At 36.6% G+C, this 20,375-nt stretch overlaps 1 protein-coding gene across 3 annotated transcripts in view; it reads right to left on the bottom strand.

The window, feature by feature from the left end:
* Positions 1–16,662, bottom strand: part of FBXO4 (F-box protein 4) — a 38,007-nt gene extending 21,345 nt beyond the window's left edge. The window contains exons 1-8 of one of the 3 annotated variants that reach the window (XR_003680897.2): positions 16,467–16,656; positions 14,240–14,475; positions 11,969–12,189; positions 8,569–8,644; positions 8,283–8,458; positions 4,045–4,220; positions 3,451–3,644; positions 2,253–2,301 (exon numbers count right to left, since the gene is read on the bottom strand). Coding sequence is in view for 1 of the 3 variants with exons in the window: in XM_028492883.1 (XP_028348684.1) it covers positions 3,555–3,644; positions 4,045–4,220; positions 8,283–8,458; positions 8,569–8,644; positions 11,969–12,189; positions 14,240–14,475; positions 16,467–16,655 (1,164 nt within the window). In the remaining 2 variants the exon portion in view is untranslated. Of the gene's footprint in view, positions 1–2,252; positions 2,302–3,260; positions 3,645–4,044; positions 4,221–8,282; positions 8,459–8,568; positions 8,645–11,968; positions 12,190–14,239; positions 14,476–16,466 lie in introns of those variants that run through there. The other 2 variants (XR_003680898.2, XM_028492883.1) reach the window with 2 other exon arrangements.
* Between the last annotated feature and the right edge of the window lie 3,713 nt (positions 16,663–20,375).

Raw genomic sequence — 20,375 nt, 5'->3', positions numbered from 1 at the left:
GCACAGAAACGAAGACCCAACACAGCCAAAAATAAATAAATAAATAAATAAATAAAAATTAAAAAAAAAAAAAAAAAAAAAGAAAAGAAAGTAGAGGCCAGAAGAGAACAAAAGAACATCTTGAAATGGCTGAGAGAATAAAATTGTCAACCCATGATTTTATATACAGGCATACCTCAGAAATACTGTGGGTTTGGTTACAGACCACTACGATAAAGCAAATACTGCAATAAAGTAAGTCACACAAATTTTTTGGTTTCCAAGTACATACAAAAGTTATATTTACAGTATACTGTAGTCTATTAAGCGTGCAGCAGCATTATGTCTAAAAATACAATGTAAATATCTTAATTAAAAAATACCTAACTGCTAAAAAATGCTAATCATCATCTGAGCCTTCAGCAAGTCATAGTAGTAACATCAAAGATCACTGATCACAGATCACCATAACAATTATGATAATAATTGAAAATCTTGAAATATTGCAAGAATTATCAAAATCTAACACAGAGATATTAAGTGAGCAAATGTTGCTGGAAAAATGGCACTGATATAGATGCTCAGTGCAGGGATGCCACAAACCTTCAATTTGTAAAATATGCATATCTGTGGAATACAATAAAGCAAAGTACAATTATATGAGGTAAGCTTACATCTTGAAAAAAATAAAAGAATACTTTCATTATTTAAAAAGTTTTTTTCTTCTTTTAATTTCTTTATAATATATATGACTTTCATCAAAAACTGTAACACTGTCTTCTGGGATTTATAACATAGGTAAGTGTAATACATTCAATAGGTGTTAGCAAAAAAGAGTGGTGAGGAGAATAATAGGGCATAAACAGTTACATTTTGACATATTACACATATTGGTACAATATATTAACTATAAGAAAACTTTGGAAGGTTTATATGTTGTAATCACTAGAGCAACCTCTAAAAAATGCAAAGAGAAAAGCTACTAGAAAAATTTTAATCAATTTCTAAAAAAAAAAAATAATAATTCAAAATAGAAGAGAATAGAGAAACAACATTGGTGAAGAAGGGATAAATGAAAAAGCAAATAATAAAACAGTAGATCTGAACCCAATCATATCAATAATCACATTCAATGTAAATAATCTAAACATTCTAATTAAAATGTAGGTATTGCCAGAATGGAAAAGGAAAAGGCAAGATTTACTGTATTCTATCTATAGGAGATACACTTAAAATATAAAAACAAATTTAGGTTGTATGTAAATGGATGGAAAAGATATACCAAGAGAACAATATTTTTTAAAAGCTGAATTGATTATATTAATACTAGAAAATGGATTTCAAGACAATGAGTATTATCAGCAAAAAGGACATTTCATAATGGTAAAAAGGCCAATTCATCAGGAAGATAAAGTCATATATGTGTGTGCATTTAAAAACAGCATCAAAATACAGGAAGCAAAAATTGGCAGAATTAAAAGGAAAAATAGGAAATCACAGTTGAAGATTTTAATGCCTTTCTATTACTAATTGATAAAACAACTATACAAAAATCAATATAGTCATATAAAAATATCTGGACATCGTCAACTACCTTGACCTAATATAGAGATACCAAATATTACACCAAAAAGTATAAAATATAAACTCTTTTCAAGTGCATGTGGTACACTCACCACAACAGACCATAAGCTGGGCCATAAAGCAAGTCTCAATAAATTTAAAAAGACTGAAATTTTACAGAGTATGTTCTCTGATAAAAAGATAATTGAATTAGATGTCAATAAATTATCTAGGAAATAGAGATTAAACAACACTAAAACAATACTACTAAATAATCACTGGATTGAAAAAGTAATCACACGGGATTAGAAAATATTTTAACTGAATGATAATAAATATACAATATAAAAAAACATGTGGATGCAGCTAATGAGGGCTTGAGGAAAATCTATAGCTTTAATTTTTCTTTTTTTTTTTTAAGAAATAGAATCAATGACCTAAGTTTGTACCTTAATAATCTAAAAAAGGGAAGATGAAATTAAAAATTTTTTTTACATTTAAAAAGCAGAATATAAATAGAGATTAGAGCATAAATCAATGAAACAGAATATAGAATAAATCAATAAAACCTAAAGCTGGTTCTTGAGAATAATAAAATCAATAAAACTCTAGCCAGACTGATCATGAAGAAAAAAGACAAATTACCAACATCAGGAATGAATGAGGTAACATAACTACATATAATTTTTAAAAGGGGGGAGTAGATCTACCTTTGGCATAACAGCATGAAGAGTTCCATGTAATGGCTCCCTAGAGAAACTGGAGAAAATTAATTTTTAAAAATCATTAAAAAATAAAATAAAATAAAGACAAAAATGGACTACAAAAAAAATCATTAAAATCTCTGTAAATGGTCCTAAGAGCATACAGCAAATGAAGAAACATTTATTCAAAAATATATATATATACTAAAACTCAGTAAGAATAGTAAGAGTCTGTGGGATTTGAACCAAGACCCAATCCCCTCCTTCCCTCCTCCAGCTCAGAAAGAAGAACTCCATTCTAGACTGGGGCAGCCGAGGAAACAGCACTCTCTCTCCAAGTCAGAAGCCAACCTTCCTAGGAGGAGCAGGATGTCAGCATTTCTCACTCTGCCCCCAACTATACAAGTGCTGAAGCTAAATTCTGGATAAGTGCACCCAAGATGTGAGAGCTCCTTTCTTTGAAACGGCACCTGCTCGCAGGATGGAGGCTGTATCTTGGGTGCAGCACCACTAAGAATATTATGCTTTTTAAATTATAATTAAAAAATTCTTCAATTCCAATGAGATAGGAGGACTGTAATGTTTTCTCTGCAAAGTGCAAGTAATTAGTGAATAGGAGGTCATATGATCATGAGCGTCTCTGGAATATTTTCTCTATGAGTAAGGAATAAAATTTGGCTTTAGCACCTCATGAGCTTTCAAAGTTATTTGAAAATAGCAAGAATTTCCAGTTATTTTCACTGAATTAGTATTGAATATGGTATAAAGTTAATTCCTACTGTTTCAGAAAAGAAACAGAAGTTGTATGGCCATAATAGTAAAAGAAATTCCAGTGAATATTCAGTTTTAAATAGTACATTTATTAAAAATAGATAGAAACTTATTTTCTGATAACCAGTTAAGGACCTTTGAAAAGAACCTATTGAAAGCTTAGTAAATTTGCTATTCCCCACTATGGCAATCTTTGAAACGAAAAGAAAAGAAATCACAAAGAATGAGAGGCACAAACTTGTTTTTCCAGAATTTAATATTTAAAAAATATATATATATAGATATATATATATAAGTTATTTAAAAATATTAAAAGGTTCATTTTGGGGCCAAATGCTAGCACTGAAACTTTTTTCTTGTAATTGATGTAAGGTAAAAAGTAAGAATTATATTAAAAAATAGAGTAGCTACAGCTGTCCAATATAAACCCTACCTGCAAAAAGGCAGGGCAGAATGAGCTGACTTGAGCAAATATCCACATCAGGACCTTAGTAACAAGTTTCAAATGCTTTCAGTTCCCAAGGTCTAAAAGGAGGATCATCTTGCATGCTTAGATTCTACTTCTTCAAGAATCCACTGAATGCCATTCAAAAAACCAGTTAAAGTTTCAGCCTCTGTATCCTGGACCTATGAGCAAATAAAAGAGATTACTGTCAAAAAGAAACTGAGTGAAAAATCTTATAATTAAGTGGGACATTTTCCTGGACACTCAAAAAAGAAGAGGACTAAAAAAATCCCAATAAACTGTGGGTGAGGCACTCAAGTTTGGTCTTCTAGAGAGCTTAGATTTAAAAATATCATCTTCTCTTCTGTCTTATAATTACTACCAATATGAAGTTTATTACTTATCTCAGAGGTCAGCTTTGATACCAAATATCTCCCACCAATTAAGCTACTAAAACTGACTTTTAGAATGTTATTTTATTAAAGAGAATGAGTAGAAAAGAATTTTAAAAATAAAAATCAATTAGAAAGTAGAGTGAAAAATAAAATGAGATTTTTCTCACCAGAGAAAATAGGACCTTACCATCCATGGGTGGCTTAGATGATTCAGACGCAGCTCATGGGCCAAATAAAAACAGGGCATTCTTTTTACATTAGCTTGAGAAATACAAGATAAAACCAGCATTGGTCTTCCTGCAGATCCAAAAGCTGGATCTGTCATTGCCATAATACGAGAAAATTCATCTTGCCATTCATGTCCTAAGGAATGTAGTCAAAATCCTTAATTTGCATTACTTGTAACGACTTAAAAAATAATAAAACAAAATGAAAAACTAACAAAACAAGAGAAGCAAAAAATTACCAGGATCTAAACATAACAAACTGCCTCTATTGCTGTGTTCATTTACTGATCTTTCGTAAAACTACATTAATCATTCTTGCAAGGACAGGAATTTAGGTGAAATCAAAGAGAACAAAAACAGTACTACTCAGATGTCTCTATGGTTTAAAAGCAAAAATACTTTGATATAGATATTTTCCTCTCATAAATTCTGTACCTGTCACTACCCTTTCTTTCAAAGGCCGTAGTTTCCAAAATTTAAACATATAATTGAGTCTAGCTTTTTTATCCAAACTGAAAATCTCTGCCTTTCACTGGAGTGTAAATCACTGACATTTTGTGGTAGGCATAATTCTAAAATGACCCCAATGACTCATACCCCAGTATAATCCCTTCTCCTCTGAGTGTGGGAGGAATCTGTAAATACAGTGGGATTATCACTGACATGATTAGGCTATACTATAAGACACAGCTGACTTCAAGAAAGGGCGATTATACTCAGTGAGCCTAACCTAAACAGGTGATCCCTTAAAACAGATGAGATTCTTCCTAGTGAGAGAGACTCTCCATTGCTAGATTTGAAGACAGAGGGAGTCACATGACAAGGAATGACGATGCCCTGTGAAGCTGAGAGCTGCCCCAAGCTGATAGCCAGCAAGGAAACAGGGCCTCAGCCATACAACAGTAAGGAGCCAAATTCAGCCAATAACTGAGTGAGCTAGAAAGCAGATTTTTCCTTAGAACCTCCAGAAAGGGATGTAACCCATCTGACACCCTAATTTCAGCCTCTGAGACCTAGGCTGAGAACCCAGCCATGCCGTGCTCAAGACTTCAGACATAGAGAACTCTGAGCTAATAAACAGATGTTGTTTTAAGCCACTAGATTGGCAGTAATTTGTTATATATTAATAGAAAGCAAATAAACATTTAATGTAATTATCAACACAGTATATTTAAATCTATCATATACCTCTTGAATTTTGACTTGTTCCATCTATTCTTTGTTCCTTTTCCTGCCTTCTTTTGAACTGACTTTTTTAATGATTCCATTTTATCTTCACTACTGGCTTATTTAACTATACCTCTGTTACACTTTTTTTAGTGGTTGCTCAAGGATTTACAATGTATATTTTAAACTTATAACAGCCTAGTTTTTTTTTAGTTTTTATTTTATTTATTTATTTGACTGTATTGGGTCTTCGTTGCTGTGTGTGGGCTTTCCCTAGTTGTGGCGAGCAGGGGCTACTCTTTGTTGCGGTGTGCAGGCTTCTCATTGCGGTGGCTTCTCTTGTTGCAGAGCACGGGCTCTAGACACGTGGGCTTCAGTAGTTGTGGCGCATGGGCTCAGTAGTTGTGGCTCGTGGGCTCTAGAGCACAGCCTCAGTAGTTGTGGCACACGGGCTCAGCTGGTCCATGCCATGTGGGATCTTCCCGGACCAGGGCTCAAACCCATGTCCCCTGCATTGACAGGTGGATTCTTAACCACTGTGCCACCAGGGAAGTCCCTAACAGTCTACTTTTAAAAAGTATTATATAACTTCACATATAGAAACTTATAATACTATATTTCCATTTCTGCCTTCCCATGCTGTGTAATATTGTTACAATATATTTTATTTTAAAAGTATCATAAATCCATAATACATTGTTACTGTTTTTCCTTTACATAATGATAAAGAAATTAAAATTAGAAAAAAAATATTTTATGTATAGCTATATTGTTTATATCCCAAGGCTCTTCAATTATTTTTATAGATGCAGTTTTCTACCTGGTATCATATTCTTCTGCCTGAAGAGTTTCCTTTAATATTTCTTGTTATACAAATCTGCTGATTGAACTTTCTCAGATTTTTTTTTCTCAGATTTTTCAGATTTTGTCTGAAAAAAGTCTTGATTTTGCCTTCATTTTTGAAAGATGTCTTTGCTGGATATTAGATTTTCACCCCTTTGACTACTATAAAGATTTCCCTTCATTACCTTCTGTCTTACAGCAAAATTCTGTCAGAAAGTCTCTGTCCTTATCTTTGGCCCTCTATATGTATGTTTTGTTTTGCTCTGGTTGCCTTCAACATATTCTCTTTACCTTTGGTTTTCATCAGTTTGGCTATGATGTATCTGTATTTTTTATTTATCAGGTTTGGAGTTCTTTGTGAATCTTGGATCTGTGGTTTATTCTCTTTCAGTAATTTTGAAATAGTTTTGGTCATTATCTATTCAGAAATTTCTTTTTCCCTGTTCTTACCCCTTTCATGTTTTGGGACTCCAATCACATATAAATTGAATCAGGGGTCAGCATACCACACTCTGAAGATCTGTTTTTATAAATAAATTTCTTTGCGAAACAGCCATGCCCATTCATTTGCAAACTGTCTATAGCTACTTTTGCACTATAATAGCAGAGTTGAGTAACTGTGAGACACTATATGGCTCACGTGCCTAAAATATTTACTATGTGGACCTTTAAGAAAATGCCCTGAGTTAGATCACTTAATATGTTCCCCCAGCTCTTGAATGTTTTGTCCTCCACTCCTACTCTTTTTTCTCTTTGTGTTTTAATTTGGGTAATTTCAATTGATCTATCTTCACATTCACAAAAGGTTTCCTTTGTTAATATGTCCACTGAAGGAACTGTTCACCTGTTATCATATTTTTCATATTTAGCATTCCCATTTTACTTTTTCATAGCTTCCTTCTCTCTGCTGAAAATCCCTACTTGTTCACATATATCGTCCATCTTTTCCACTAGATTCTTTAACATATTAATTATAGTTCTTTTTTTTTTTTGTGGTACACGGGCCTCTCACTGTTGTGGCCTGTCCCGTTGAGGAGCTCAGGCTCCGGACACGCAGGCTCAGCGGCCATGGCTCACGGGCCTAGCCGCTCCGCGGCATGTGGGATCTTCCCGGACCGGGGCACGAACCCGTGTCCCCTGCATGGGCAGGCGGACTCTCAACCACTGCACCACCAGGGAAGCCCAATCATAGTTCTTTTAATGTCTCTTTCTGAGAGGGCTAACATCCAGGCCATCTCTGTGTCTAATTCCTCTGAATGCTTTATCACTTGACAATGGATCATTTCATTTTGATATTTTTTTGTACCTTATAATTTTTAATTTAATGCCAGATGTTTTATGTGGAAGAACAGAAGAGACTGAGGTAAAGGATTTATGTCTAGAAATGGACACGATTCTTCTGTTAGGCCATTAATGCAGTGGGATGAGTCCAGCTAGTCAGTAGTTGAGCTGGACTTGGCTTTTATTGCTATAGTTAATTTCAGTGCACCATAAACTGTAAATTCTTTCAGCAGTGGGATGCTGCTACCTTGTTCCGAGTGAGAATAATATATTGTATATTTATACCCTACCTTATTCACAGAGGATTTGGGAAAGAAATTACAATACTGGCTTGTGGCCCAATAATATTCTACTTTCATGCTATTTATCACACTGTGAATGGCAATTATTCAGAATATATGGATAGTGTTCTTAACTAATCTACTTAATCAAAGTAAACACTCCATCCCACACATCTCTCTACTATCTGGATAATTAAAATAAAGGTAAAATTTTTCATTTACCTGCATAAATTATTTGAATAGGGCCAAAAGCAGACAAAACACCAATATCAAAAAGTGCAGAAGCATACAACAACAAAAAAACACTATGTAGTTATAGTATCAAACTTCGGTGTGCATCAGAATTCTGTAAAGCTTGTTAAAAAAACAGATGCCCAAGACACAACCCAAATCTATGAGTCATAATCCACCAGTGTAGGAATCAGGCAGCTGCGTTTTTAACAAGATCCCTCAGTGATCCTAATGCACACCAAGTTTTGGGAATCCAATATTAACAGTAATAACAGAATCACATTGATAAAATTAGCCATGATATTCTTAACAAGCCATGGTAAAGCCTAAAAACATACTTTCTTATTTGCTTTGCAAAGAAAGTGCTTTTAAAAAGAAAATAAGATAATACTTGCTTTTATGAGCTTCAGCATTTGCAACATAGATGAACCCATCAACAACTTCACACACCTTCTGAATTTGTGGAATTACACTGTACCGGCTTCCTTGTTGATCATCCCCTTCATTCTGTATACTGAACATCTTGTTAACTGCACTTGTATGTTCTTCTCTTGCTCTATCTCTTTCCTTTCTATAAGAAAAATGTAAATATAGAACATAAACAGACACTAAACAGACTTCACCCCCCTAAAATATTCCATTACTGACGTCTCAGATAGGTTGCCAAGTAGGTAGCCTTACCTTGTAGTTGAATATAATATTAGGATGTTGAATTTATGTTGGTTGCTCAACTGAAAACTGACTCCTGACCCAATACCTAAAGGAGAAAATTACAGTTATCAAAACAAGTCATTAATAAAGACAGCAAAAGATGAGAATGAAAAAAATTACTTGGTATAAGTAAAAAGAGTAAATGAAAAGCAATGACAAGTTATATATATAGCTTTGGAATAAAATGAAATGTTTGTGTTGAAGAAAAGATGCCGTATGCAATTTTCATTCACATATTAATAAATTATGGATATAGAAGAAAAAACTGCTAGGCTTTAACATTCCTTTTTATACCATCATCACTATCATCATTAACTTCATCATCATCCTCTCAGTAGCAGCTGCATCGTAACAGCTACTACTATTTATCCTCAAGACTAAGGCTTAGTTTCACGTCTTTTATGTTTCTCATTAGTCTTATACTCCACGTACACATTCAACAAAATGGCTTTTTTTCCCCACTCTGAAAAGCTATTTTAAAATTCATGGCACCTTAGAAAACTGAGGAAATATGGCAGACACTGAAATTTGGAATTAGACTTGGGCTAGAATCCTGAATTTGCTACATATGCCCATGTTTCTGTGAGCCTGTTTTGACATCAAAATATAGAAATAATACACACTTTCTAGGGTTATTGTAAGCATTAAATGAGATCACATATGTAAAACACCTATGGAGTGACTCGTAAGTAACAGGTGCTAAACACGAGCTTCTTACTATTTTATATCTAAATCATTCAACATTGTCATTCGTCCTTCTTTCTTAACTCCTTCCCTCCTTTGGCTGTGTTCACACTATGGGGCTGATTCTCCTCTTGCCTCCTGGAAAGATCCTTCTCCTCTTCCTTGGCTTTACCTCTTTTTGCTATATAAATGTCCTCTTAAGATCTGTCTACTTCTCTCCATCCTCACCCCCACCTTTTAGTCTAAATTATTATCTCTCACCTGGACTTGTGTAAGCATTTCTAACTAGTCTCCTAAATCCACTTCTGCCCCCTACTATCCATTCTTATGACAGCAGCTGGAGAGATTGCTTTAAAATGCTTTTAATTACATCTCTTCCCTTCAAAGCCCCTGCTCTTCAGATAAACAAAATTTTAATATAATCTGGCCTCTACTTACCTCATTAGGACAACTCCATCTTTCATATCCTTAACCCCTGCATAACCACTCTAGGTATTTAAAGCAGCTATGCCGTGCCATCTTATGTCACCATTCTGGGCAACACACATATAGAGATCTTGGTGGCTGGGACTGCAAGCATCCCAGGCAAAGTGGCCCTAGTCCTCCTGCCACCAGAGGCCTCCCCAGAGAGATCACAGAAACAAATTCTACCATATCTCTGATCTTTGTTTACATCAGTTTAACTTCCAGAAATTACCCTCTCAACTCATCTAACCTCAGCCCAGTATGATTCTCATGTTGTTTTCCCCACCTTGCCAATGATTCATCCCTCCACTCTTCCCTGACCTTGCAGGGTCTGAGGCACAATTAGATTGGCAATTTCAAACAATCACTCCAGCTGCTGTCTGGAGAATGAAATTACCATTTCACAATCAGCAAATTTCCCCATATGCCCAACCTCTTCTTGAAGAGTTCCTTCCACCTCATGGCCCTACCTGAAACTAGCCTGTCCCTAGGTGCCGCTTCTCTTCACAGTGGGGTCTCAAGTAACAAAGTTACCTATTCTCTCACATCTCAGGGTAAAGAGATGAGGTGAATGGTCTCTTTACTCCTCAATGCCATGTCTTAACCATTACTCACCAACCCTCGTGAAAAAACTCCATCTCTCTGAGACACGCATACCATTTAGCTGTAATACCATCTCCCAGTCCTTAACCTTGTCATTTATGAATCTCCTTTTGATAATCCCTTCTTCCAAACATTCACTGACGATTTCAGCACCTGGCTCACATATTCCTCTCTATCCTCAGAAACTTCCAAATCCATGTGGACTTCATATGATTCCCAAATCTTCATTTCTAGCCCAGATCTTTCTCTTGAGATATGGATGCATAAAGCAATCTATAAAGTCATTTATTCATTCACTCATCAAATATATATTGAATGTCTACGATGTGCCTGGCACCACAGCTAAGAATAAAGCTGACAAGATTTCTGCCCTAATGGAGCTTCCATTCAAGTGGCTAGCTTATAGCAGGCATCTCTACTTGTATCAAGTTTCTCTTCCTCCTGTGTTTCGTTAACCTAGTGAATGGCACCATCATCCAATATGAAAATCAGACCAAAAACCAGGAATTATCCTTATTACTGCTAACACACATTGAGTCAATTCTATATCCTTCATATTTTTATCAAAATATTGTAGTGGTTTCTTAACCCTTCTAATCAATTCTCCACTCAGGAGCCAGAGTGATCTATCCAAAATGCCATCTTGATCATCTTACTTCTCTGCTTAAAATCCTTCAACAAATGCTTGACATACAAGCGTCTTCTCACCTGGCCCCACTCTGGACACACAGAGCTACTTCAAGTGTGTCATGCACACTCAGAACTTTGGGATTTTAGAAATGTAGTTCTCACTGCTAAGAATATTTTACCCTTTTTTGGATGGCCTACCCCTACTTATCCTATTGACTCATGTAAGGCATCATGTTCAATGCAGAGCCTTCTCTGACCCTTACCTTTCTACACAGGAGCTAATTACACCACATTCTAATCACCTGTATACATGTCTCTGCCCTCGTCTAGACCAAGTATCTTTCAGGGCAAACAGGAGATTTTTGATGTTGTTTGTTTTAAATCTCTGCATCTTTAGTATCTAATAGGTACTCTCAATAAATGAATAAGCACAAGCTAGTTTACACTGTTATGCATGTTTATTATATATCCTGCTTACCAAACTAACTACATGGCTGTTGTTGCTATTGCTTTTCATAGAAATAAAGGTAAGGTGATACTTTAGCTCTTTTTTGAAATTCCAATATATATCAAAGTACTTTGCATAAAGTAGGTGCTGAATGGATTTTGCTGTTAACATTCTTTTAAAATATGGTAAATGTACAAATATAACTTTTTTTTAATAACATCTTTATTGGAGTATAATTGCTTTACAGTGGTGTGTTAGTTTCTGCTTTATAGCAAACAAATATAACATTTTGACAACATACAACTTGCTTTTACATAATCTCATATTCTGGACTGAGAAAGTAAGAGAAAGCTTACCTCTTATAAAAAGTAAATTAATTCTTTCAGTCCATAGAGACCTGAGTGCTCCCTTCACCAAATTAGTATATTTCATTACAACAAAGAGTTAATTAATTTAAAAAATAATTTCTTTCTATTTGACATTAGAGTCAAGCTCAAAGTGTTTGAATTATTATGTACTGTAGATTAACATGAAAATTACCATCAATCTGCCTCTGAGGCAAACCAGCTGTTGGGCAAAGCTCCTCGGAAGACATCAAGCTCAACACCAAAGATGTATTTAGCTCTTCCAAACCTGGTCCAAACATGGCAAATCGTGGTTCATTCTGAATGATCAATGAGTGTAAAAATGAGGTGACAGCTCCATACATAGGACGGCTAGATTTTGAGGATCTTCTTGTATATGGACAGCACATTTTGTAGCTGTATAAAATTGTCACAATTAGAAAATTAACACAGACACTTACTTAGCCAGTTATTCATTCAACAATATATAATGTATTGAGAACTTGCTAGACAAAAGGGATATAATGATTATACAGTCCCAATCCTCATGAAGGGCAGTGGAGAACAGGCACCATTATAATACGTATGCCGAGTTCCATGACAGAAAAAAGCACAAGATGCTACGGGAGTAGCAGTGGTCTAGTAGCTGAGAAGGTCTTCCCTGGGAATCAGTTACTTAGTTTCTAATTTTTCATTTAGATTCTCTCATGAAACACTTGGTCTAACACGTGTTTCAATGCTTAAAATTCACTACATAAAGCAGTGATTCTCAACCTGGGGAGATTTTGCACCCCCAGGGAACATTTCCTAAGGTCTAGAGTCCAGGGATGCTGTTAAACATCCTACAATGCACACATAAGACGGTTCCCATAACATCTGGTCCAAAATGTCAATAGTGCCAAGACTGAGAAACCCTGTATTAAACATAAACTACATAGTTAGTATAAATGTCCCTAGAGATAAAAAAGAAAAAAAAATTACTAAAGCTACCAATATAACCAAATTTCTTAGGGTACTTCTATTAACAATAACAGTTCAATAAGTATTAATTACAGGGCAGCTCAAATGTTCCTTATAGGTAACCTGGCAAACTAAGAATCATGTGAAATAAACAACTTAACTTTTTCAATAGCTATAAATTTCTAAACTAGGAATTCAACATGTTATCAAAAATTAAAACAAAGTTACTCAAATCAAAATAAAACCTAAAGCCCTTTAAATCGAGCTGGTTAAGACAATAACTAACGTTATAAGACAATCATCTTTACTTAGGAACCTTGTAATTCAAGAAGGAAAAAAAAATCAACTTTGCAGCTAGGTAGATCTGGCCAAGCCTCACCACTTTAATTAGTCATATAAGCCACTTATAGTCTAAACTTCAGTTTTTTCATCTGCATTATTTGAGCAATAACAATCAATCCAGGGTCGTAAGGATCAGAAATAATTTATATGATCACAAATCGTCGCTATTACGATTATTACTATCCCTAGGAAAACGCAGTTCCACTGCGCACAGAAACACTTGATGTTATGGTTGGCTGTGGGACAACGAAGAGGTAACACTAGCAAGTGAGGGTACAGTAGCACTTGTTAAAATTACATACATGTATATTTTAATCAAGTAGTCTCACAAGACTTGATGTAATGGCATCTGTATTGGAATAAGGAAAGATTCTGAATAACTTAAAATATGAAAAAAAAGTCCCACATGTAGCTATTAAATCTACCACAGGAAAACAATTCTTACCTAATGCACAAATATTCTTTAAATTTTACTTACAATGCCTTAAATTTGGGGCTCTTAATAAAACAGGTTATATCCAGAACTAACGACATTACAGTCCCTTACAAATTATACGACCTTAGACAAATCCATAACCATGCAGAACCTTCATTCCACATTCGTAACACAAGGAAAATACCTTATTGCGTGAGAATTAAATAAGTAAACATACATAAAACATCCATCATAGAATCCAATACACTATAGTTGCTCAATAAAATTAATTCTCTCAAATACATGATATTCGAAAATGTCAATGCATTTGGGTGATAACAAAATCTTATTTCCCAGAAACTTAAGAATGGTTTTCTTCCATGCAAAAGAACTCCTGTCTGAACTCTGGCCTTTCTTTCTCTGGATATGGAAAAGTAGTTATTTTAACAAAATGACAAGTGTTCTAAAGATAATGAAAATTTTAAGAAGTGTTTTACTTCTTGCCATATAAACTATCTATAATTATTCAAATACTCTACTTAGGTACTACAGGGAAATAACAAAATGTGAACGCTGAAAGGGTTCTATGAAGGAAGTTATTTTACCTAACCCCCAATTTTTACAAAAGGACACTCAGACTCAACAAGCAAGCAACAAATTAGTAGGAGGGCCAAGACTAACTTAGACTACTGACTTGTAATATAGTCAAATTTAATATCTTCTTTTTAATTCGTAAAACTAGATACTTACACTGCCATGTAGTCAAGAAATGCACCATCAGTGACCTCAGATATAGGCTTTTTTAAGATTTCTAGATCTGGAAGAGACTTCCAGTCAACAGAAGACCAAGAAGGAAGATCCCGCAACAGAAAATATCTCCACAGAATTGCATCTCGCACAGTTTCATTCCAATAATGACTTGTACTTCCCAACTGACATAGATCATGAGGTGAAAGAAATGACAAAATGTATAGCTGTACATCAATCTGAAACAGAGGGAAGCAGCAAGTAGGTTAAAGGGATGAATAATTTATCTTGATAAAAAGTTTTTTTAAATAATACATTACAGGGACTTTTAAAAAAAATAAATTACAGGGACTTCCCTGGTGGTGCAGTGGTTGAGAATCCGCCTGCCAATGCAGGGAACACGGGTTCGAGCCCTGGTCCAGGAAGATGCCACATGCCGTGGAGCAACTAGGCCCGTGCGCCACAACTACTGCGCCTGTGGTCTACAGCCTGCAAGCCACAACTACTGAAGCTGGCACTCCTAGAGCCCGTGCTCCGCAACAAGAGAAGCCACCGCAATGAGAAGCCAGCGCACCTCAATGAAGAGTAGCCCCCGCTCGCCGCAACTAGAGAAAGCCCGCGCGCGGCAACGAAGACCCAATGCAGCCAAAAATAAATAAATTTATAAAAAATAAATAATAAATTACAAAATAACAAATAATTATACTAGGAAACCAAAGGTCAACTGAACAGTGTTATCATTTTAATAATTAAATCTAACATGATAAATTACAAAATTAACAGTTTTTATACTAAATAACAAGAAACCAACATTTTTTTTTTTTTTTTTTTTTTTTTTTTTTGCAGCATGTGCAACTTCCCTGACCACGGATGGAACCCGTGCCCCCTGCAGTGGAAGCACAGAGTCTTAACCACTGGACCACCAGGGAATTCAACAGTCATTATTTTTAATGATGAAATCTATCATACTGAAGTTAATTTCCTGTCTCAGGACAGAATCATAATGAACATTTCACTTTTGACACACACATCAAAACATTCCTGAAATACCTCCCATTGTTCTGGTATTTTTCAAGTAAAATAACCACTTCATTTAATTTTTCCTTATGGATATTCTGCACACCATTTATTTGAATGAATTGCTTAATGAAATAATTTATTCTTCAAAATAAAATCTTTATCAAGCGGACAAACTTCTTATTTTATCATTACATCAAATCAAAGAGTAAATCTGTCACCTGCGTTCTTCTGTAACATCTGCTATTTCAGAGAACCTCTGCAAGGAGAACCATGGAGGCAACCTAAGCCTGCAGTTTTTAATTTCTGATGGACCTCAGAGTGTCAATAGTCCAGCTGAGATACAGTATTTTAATAATTTCTAAGAAATTCTCCTCTCTCCGTTTTCCTACCTACCTGAGAAGTTTAACAATGAAAAATGTGTGTAATTCTCGTGGCCTGCTGTAACTTGAGGCCCTCGTAACTTAGTCATTTACTTTCCCGCATTTTTTTTAAGATTTTTTTTTTTTGATGTGGACCATGTTTAAAGTCTTTATTGAACTTGTTACCATATTGCTTCTCTTTTATGTTTTGGTTTTTTGGCCAGAGGCATGTGGGATCTTAGCTCCCCACCAGGGATCCACCCGCACACCCTGCAGTGGAAAGTGAAGTCTTAACCACTGGACCGCCAGGTAAATAAATCCCTAGTCATTTACTTTCAATTGTCAGTTTTGTCACTTGAAATACAGGTAAAATAACAGTCGCAAAATCCTAGGGGAGTGTGTGTTTTGCGGGACCGCCAGGTGTTTCGGTACATGGAGGCTGGGATGATAGACGCTGAGAACACAAGACACTGGACGCTTTCCATGATTTCCAGAACGTCTGGCATGGTCTCCGCGTTTCCTTAACCTGATGTTCAGGGTGCCCCAGTCCCTAGACCTGTTTTGGGGGTAGAAAACCGGAGGGTGACCTGGCTGGTTGCCAGGGCACAACCTGCAGGTGAGTTTCGGGGCGACCTTCGGCCCAGCTGCGGGGCACCAGGGGTCAACGCCACGGCGTTTCTGCTCAACTGCTGCCCCCAGGTGACGACACTGCCCGGAATGGCTGCAGGGACGGGGCCAGACACAGGCCGGGCCCAGGGAGGCTCCCCCCGCCCCGACCCCCAGAGGCCGCCCCGGCGAGCGCGCATCCCAGCCCGGCCCGCGGTCCTCCGCGGGTGGCGGCCGACGCTCACCGGCAGCCGCGTTAGCGAGCTGGCCTCCTCGTCCGCCTCCGAGGAGGAGGCCCTCGGAGCCGCCCTCTCCTTGCCCACCGACTGCCAGAAGTTCCTCCAGCCGCTGAGGATAGCAGCCTCCAGGCGGCCCCAGTCGCTGTGGTGAAGCTGAGGGGAGTCACCTCCGCTGCGCGGCTCGCTTCCCGCCATGGCTGCCGACGCCGCACGTGACGCGCCGCAGGGTGACGCCAGCGCGTCCGTCCCCTGCTCCCCGCCCCACCCCGCCTCCGCTCCCTCTCTTCCCCCAACCCCGTTGCCGCCCCCATCCCCCCCACCCCCCGCACCCCCCGCACCCCCCATGGAGAGGCCTCCAGCGCCGGGGACGGGACGGAGGGATGGCCCGATTGAGCGCGGTTCCCAGTTGAGCTTGAGGTTCCCGCCGACAATCACTGCTCCCCTCACTCCACGCCTCAACCTTAGGCGCGCTGACTTCACCCGTTGGTATAAAATCTCTCGCCCTTTGACCCTTTATAACTTCGTTACTTCACCCGTTTCCACTTTTCCTGGTCTGGGAGACTCTTACTTATGCAAAAGATGGTGGCCCTCTTCCACTATCTGGGGTTTAGTATCTCTACGTAATCTGGTTTAAACTGACAACCAGCACTTGCTTGCAATTTCCAGGCCATGCAGCTATCCCTTCTCTTCATGAGAATATTCAAATATGGAAATTTCTAAATTTCGGAATCAGCCTCTGTCCACCATTGTCTTATGTCAATTGTCAAAACCTTCTCTCACATATTACCCAAATCGCCCATTTAAAAAAATTAACCTATTTTTTGTTGTTGCAACTTTTTAAGTATAGTTGCTTTACAGTGTTGTGTTAATTTCTGCTAGACAGCAAAGTGATTCAGTTATACATATATACATTTTTTTATATTTTTTTCTATTATGGTTTATCACAGGCTATTGCATATAGTTCCCTGTGCTGTTCAGTAGGACCTTGTTGTTTATCCATTCTATATATAATAGTTTGCATCTGCTAACCCAGAACTCCCACTCCATCCCTCCCCCATGCCTTGGCAACCACAAGTCTGTTCTCTATGTCTGTGAGTCTGTTTCTGTGTCATATTTTAGATTCCACATGTAAGTGGTATCTTTATGGTATTTGTCTTTCCCTGTCTTACTTCACTTAGTATGGTAATCTATAGGTCCATCCATGTTGCTGCAAATGGCATTATTCTTTTTTATGGTTGAGTAATATCCCATTGTATATATGTACCACATCTTATTTATCCATTCATCTGCCAATGGACATTTTAGGTGTTTCCATGTCTTGACTATTGTGAATAGTGCTACTATGAACATAGGAGTGCAGTATTTTTTGAATTTTAGTTTTGTCCAGATATATGTCTAAGAGTGGGAAATGAATCCCATTTTTTAATAGTCTTCAAAATAGAAGACAGGATCAGCAACTTCATAAAACCATTCAAGTCTTTAGGGATCATGATAGGCTACAGGGAACATATACATACCTTGTGTGTATGTACAAATTTTTAAAGACATACATATATTTAACATAATATATATTCACCTCTCTTTCTCTCCCTATCTGTATCTATATCCATATTTTATTTATCTATATTCCACATAGCAGAGCGCCATAATGCTTAATGGACACAGGGCTTATTGGTTTGTATTTGCACTTCAAAAGTAAATATCTGGGGATCTAAATGTCAAATAACAGAAACTCAATAAAGCCCAATAACTGAGGTTCTGTGAGATCTGAATTTAGTTTCATTATTTATCTTGCATGCCATTGCCAGGGCAGGGGCCAATAACCAACCCAATTGAAGGCTTAGTTGTCCAGACAAGAAAAAGAGCCATGAATTAATTGGCATTTCTCCTACCTCTCTAGGAACAAAAAAGAACTAACACAAGAAAAAAGAAATCAGTTTAAGTATGAAGTACTGAAATGGTTCTAAGCTTTCTTAGAAAGAAAGTGACATTTGTAAAAGAATGTGTTCAAATAATTTTTTATTATGGAAAAATTTGAATACATATATATAGGAATATGAGAGTGAATAATAAAATGAAATAAAATGTATTTACTAGCTAAGATTCTACAGTTACGAATGATTGTTTTCTGTTTACAAGGTGCAAACTGTTGCTTTTCAAATTTTGTAATTCCTTTTATTAGATGAATTAAAGAAAAATTGTCCCTCATCAACCATTTATTTGACTGCCCTCCCCAAGATCTGAATTGGCCTTATCTCTAAGGAGCCCTAGTTCGTTTTAATGGGAAATGGTATTTAGACATTATTTAATGGTCTTCATACTGTTATTTCCCATTCAAATTTAGAATTACAGAATTTTTACTTACCTTATTCAGTTTCATTTTTCTCTTACACTGAAAATCCTCAATACATTTCTGATTTTCATAGTTATTGACAATATAAGTACCGAGGAGTTTGATTTCTTTCCAGTTCCTTTTGCCCTTGGGGATATCCCACTAGGGGTGTGCAAATTTTGTGCTTTGAAGGTAACTGACACATTCCTGTGTATTGAAGCCACCAACTTGCTACATAATTACAGCTCATTTGTTTCATTTTGCTTTGGATTTTTAGGGGTTTTCTTTAATTCTGATGTAAAAAATACAAAATTCAGCATATATTCAGAGAAGTCTAGTTTCCATCCTGATCCCCTCCAACTGGTTCCTCTGCCCCCATCTCCCACTTCCACCATAGGTAACTATTTTTTTTAAGTTTTTTTTTTAAATATAAGCAAACAAGATTATACACACACATTTATATTCTTTCTTAAATAAATAGTACTATACACCTTCTCCACCTTGTTTTTCACTGAATATGGCCACTCCATAGCATTTTACAGAAATATTCCTCTTTGGTTTTTAAAGCTACATGCTACTCAATCATGTGGATTTACCAGTTTAATCTATTTTTAAATAGGGTATCCATAATATTTAGATGACTAATATTAATTAAATGCATCTGACTTGTGAGATAAGAGACCAAAAGGTAAGAATGAGACCAGAAACCAAGTCAATCAAGCTGATTGGTAAATGTGGAAGTTCGTATACAGCTAGTATATATACATTTGGAGTCTGAGGCTGAAAACTTCTGAAAATTAATTGTAGGTTTTCTCCCAGCCACGCTTATTACAAACATTTAAGATGCCTATACAGCCAGTGATTTCTTCTCTGAAAACTGCTTCCCATTTAGAATGGCCACCACCACTTGTACTGAGCGAAGTGCAGTGAGTGCTCACCGGCCAGAACAAGAGTTTGTCACTCAGTTATTCTGGTTCATGAGTATTATGGTATTTTTTAGCATGATGAATGAGGTGTGCCAATGCGGAAGTCCAGCTCCAGGAATACCCGAGGGATGGACAGCGTCGGCGAGGGGAGGTTAAATAAGTCAATAACACTGTGTATGTGCAAACATGGTCTCTCTCTCTATTTTCTCACAGTCAGATTTATATACCCTAAGTGATTACATCATCAGGTGTTTAACTAAAACCTCAGAAGATATTTATAATAGATTGTACCTAATATTTCTAGATGTACTTTTAAAGTAATTCTAAAGGTGGACAGGTTTTAACAATGTATCCCCTAAATCATCTACAATATTTTTCACAATTTAATCTATCACTGTTTCTCTGGGCAAGAAGCCTTGTTTGAATGGACGAGTCAACAATTCCAATGTTGGCAGTCGACTCTGTATGATTAATTTATCCTTATACCAGAACCAACAATACCCATAATCATTTATTACTCCCATGTAGGGCCATTGTTTTTTTTATTATTGGTGTTTTCCATAGAAACAACCCTACATTTCCAGGTTGTTTGTTTTTTCTCCCACCAGCCAGGGGCTGTTGTTAAAAAGTCCCAATTCGTAGGTTTTGGTTTGGGAG

Source organism: Physeter macrocephalus, chromosome 8 (genome assembly GCF_002837175.3).
Source record: "Physeter macrocephalus isolate SW-GA chromosome 8, ASM283717v5, whole genome shotgun sequence".
In the NCBI taxonomy this organism is placed as follows: domain Eukaryota; kingdom Metazoa; phylum Chordata; class Mammalia; order Artiodactyla; family Physeteridae; genus Physeter; species Physeter macrocephalus.
Note: the sequence above shows the minus strand (reverse complement) of the source record. Positions and strands in the feature narration are given on the sequence as shown.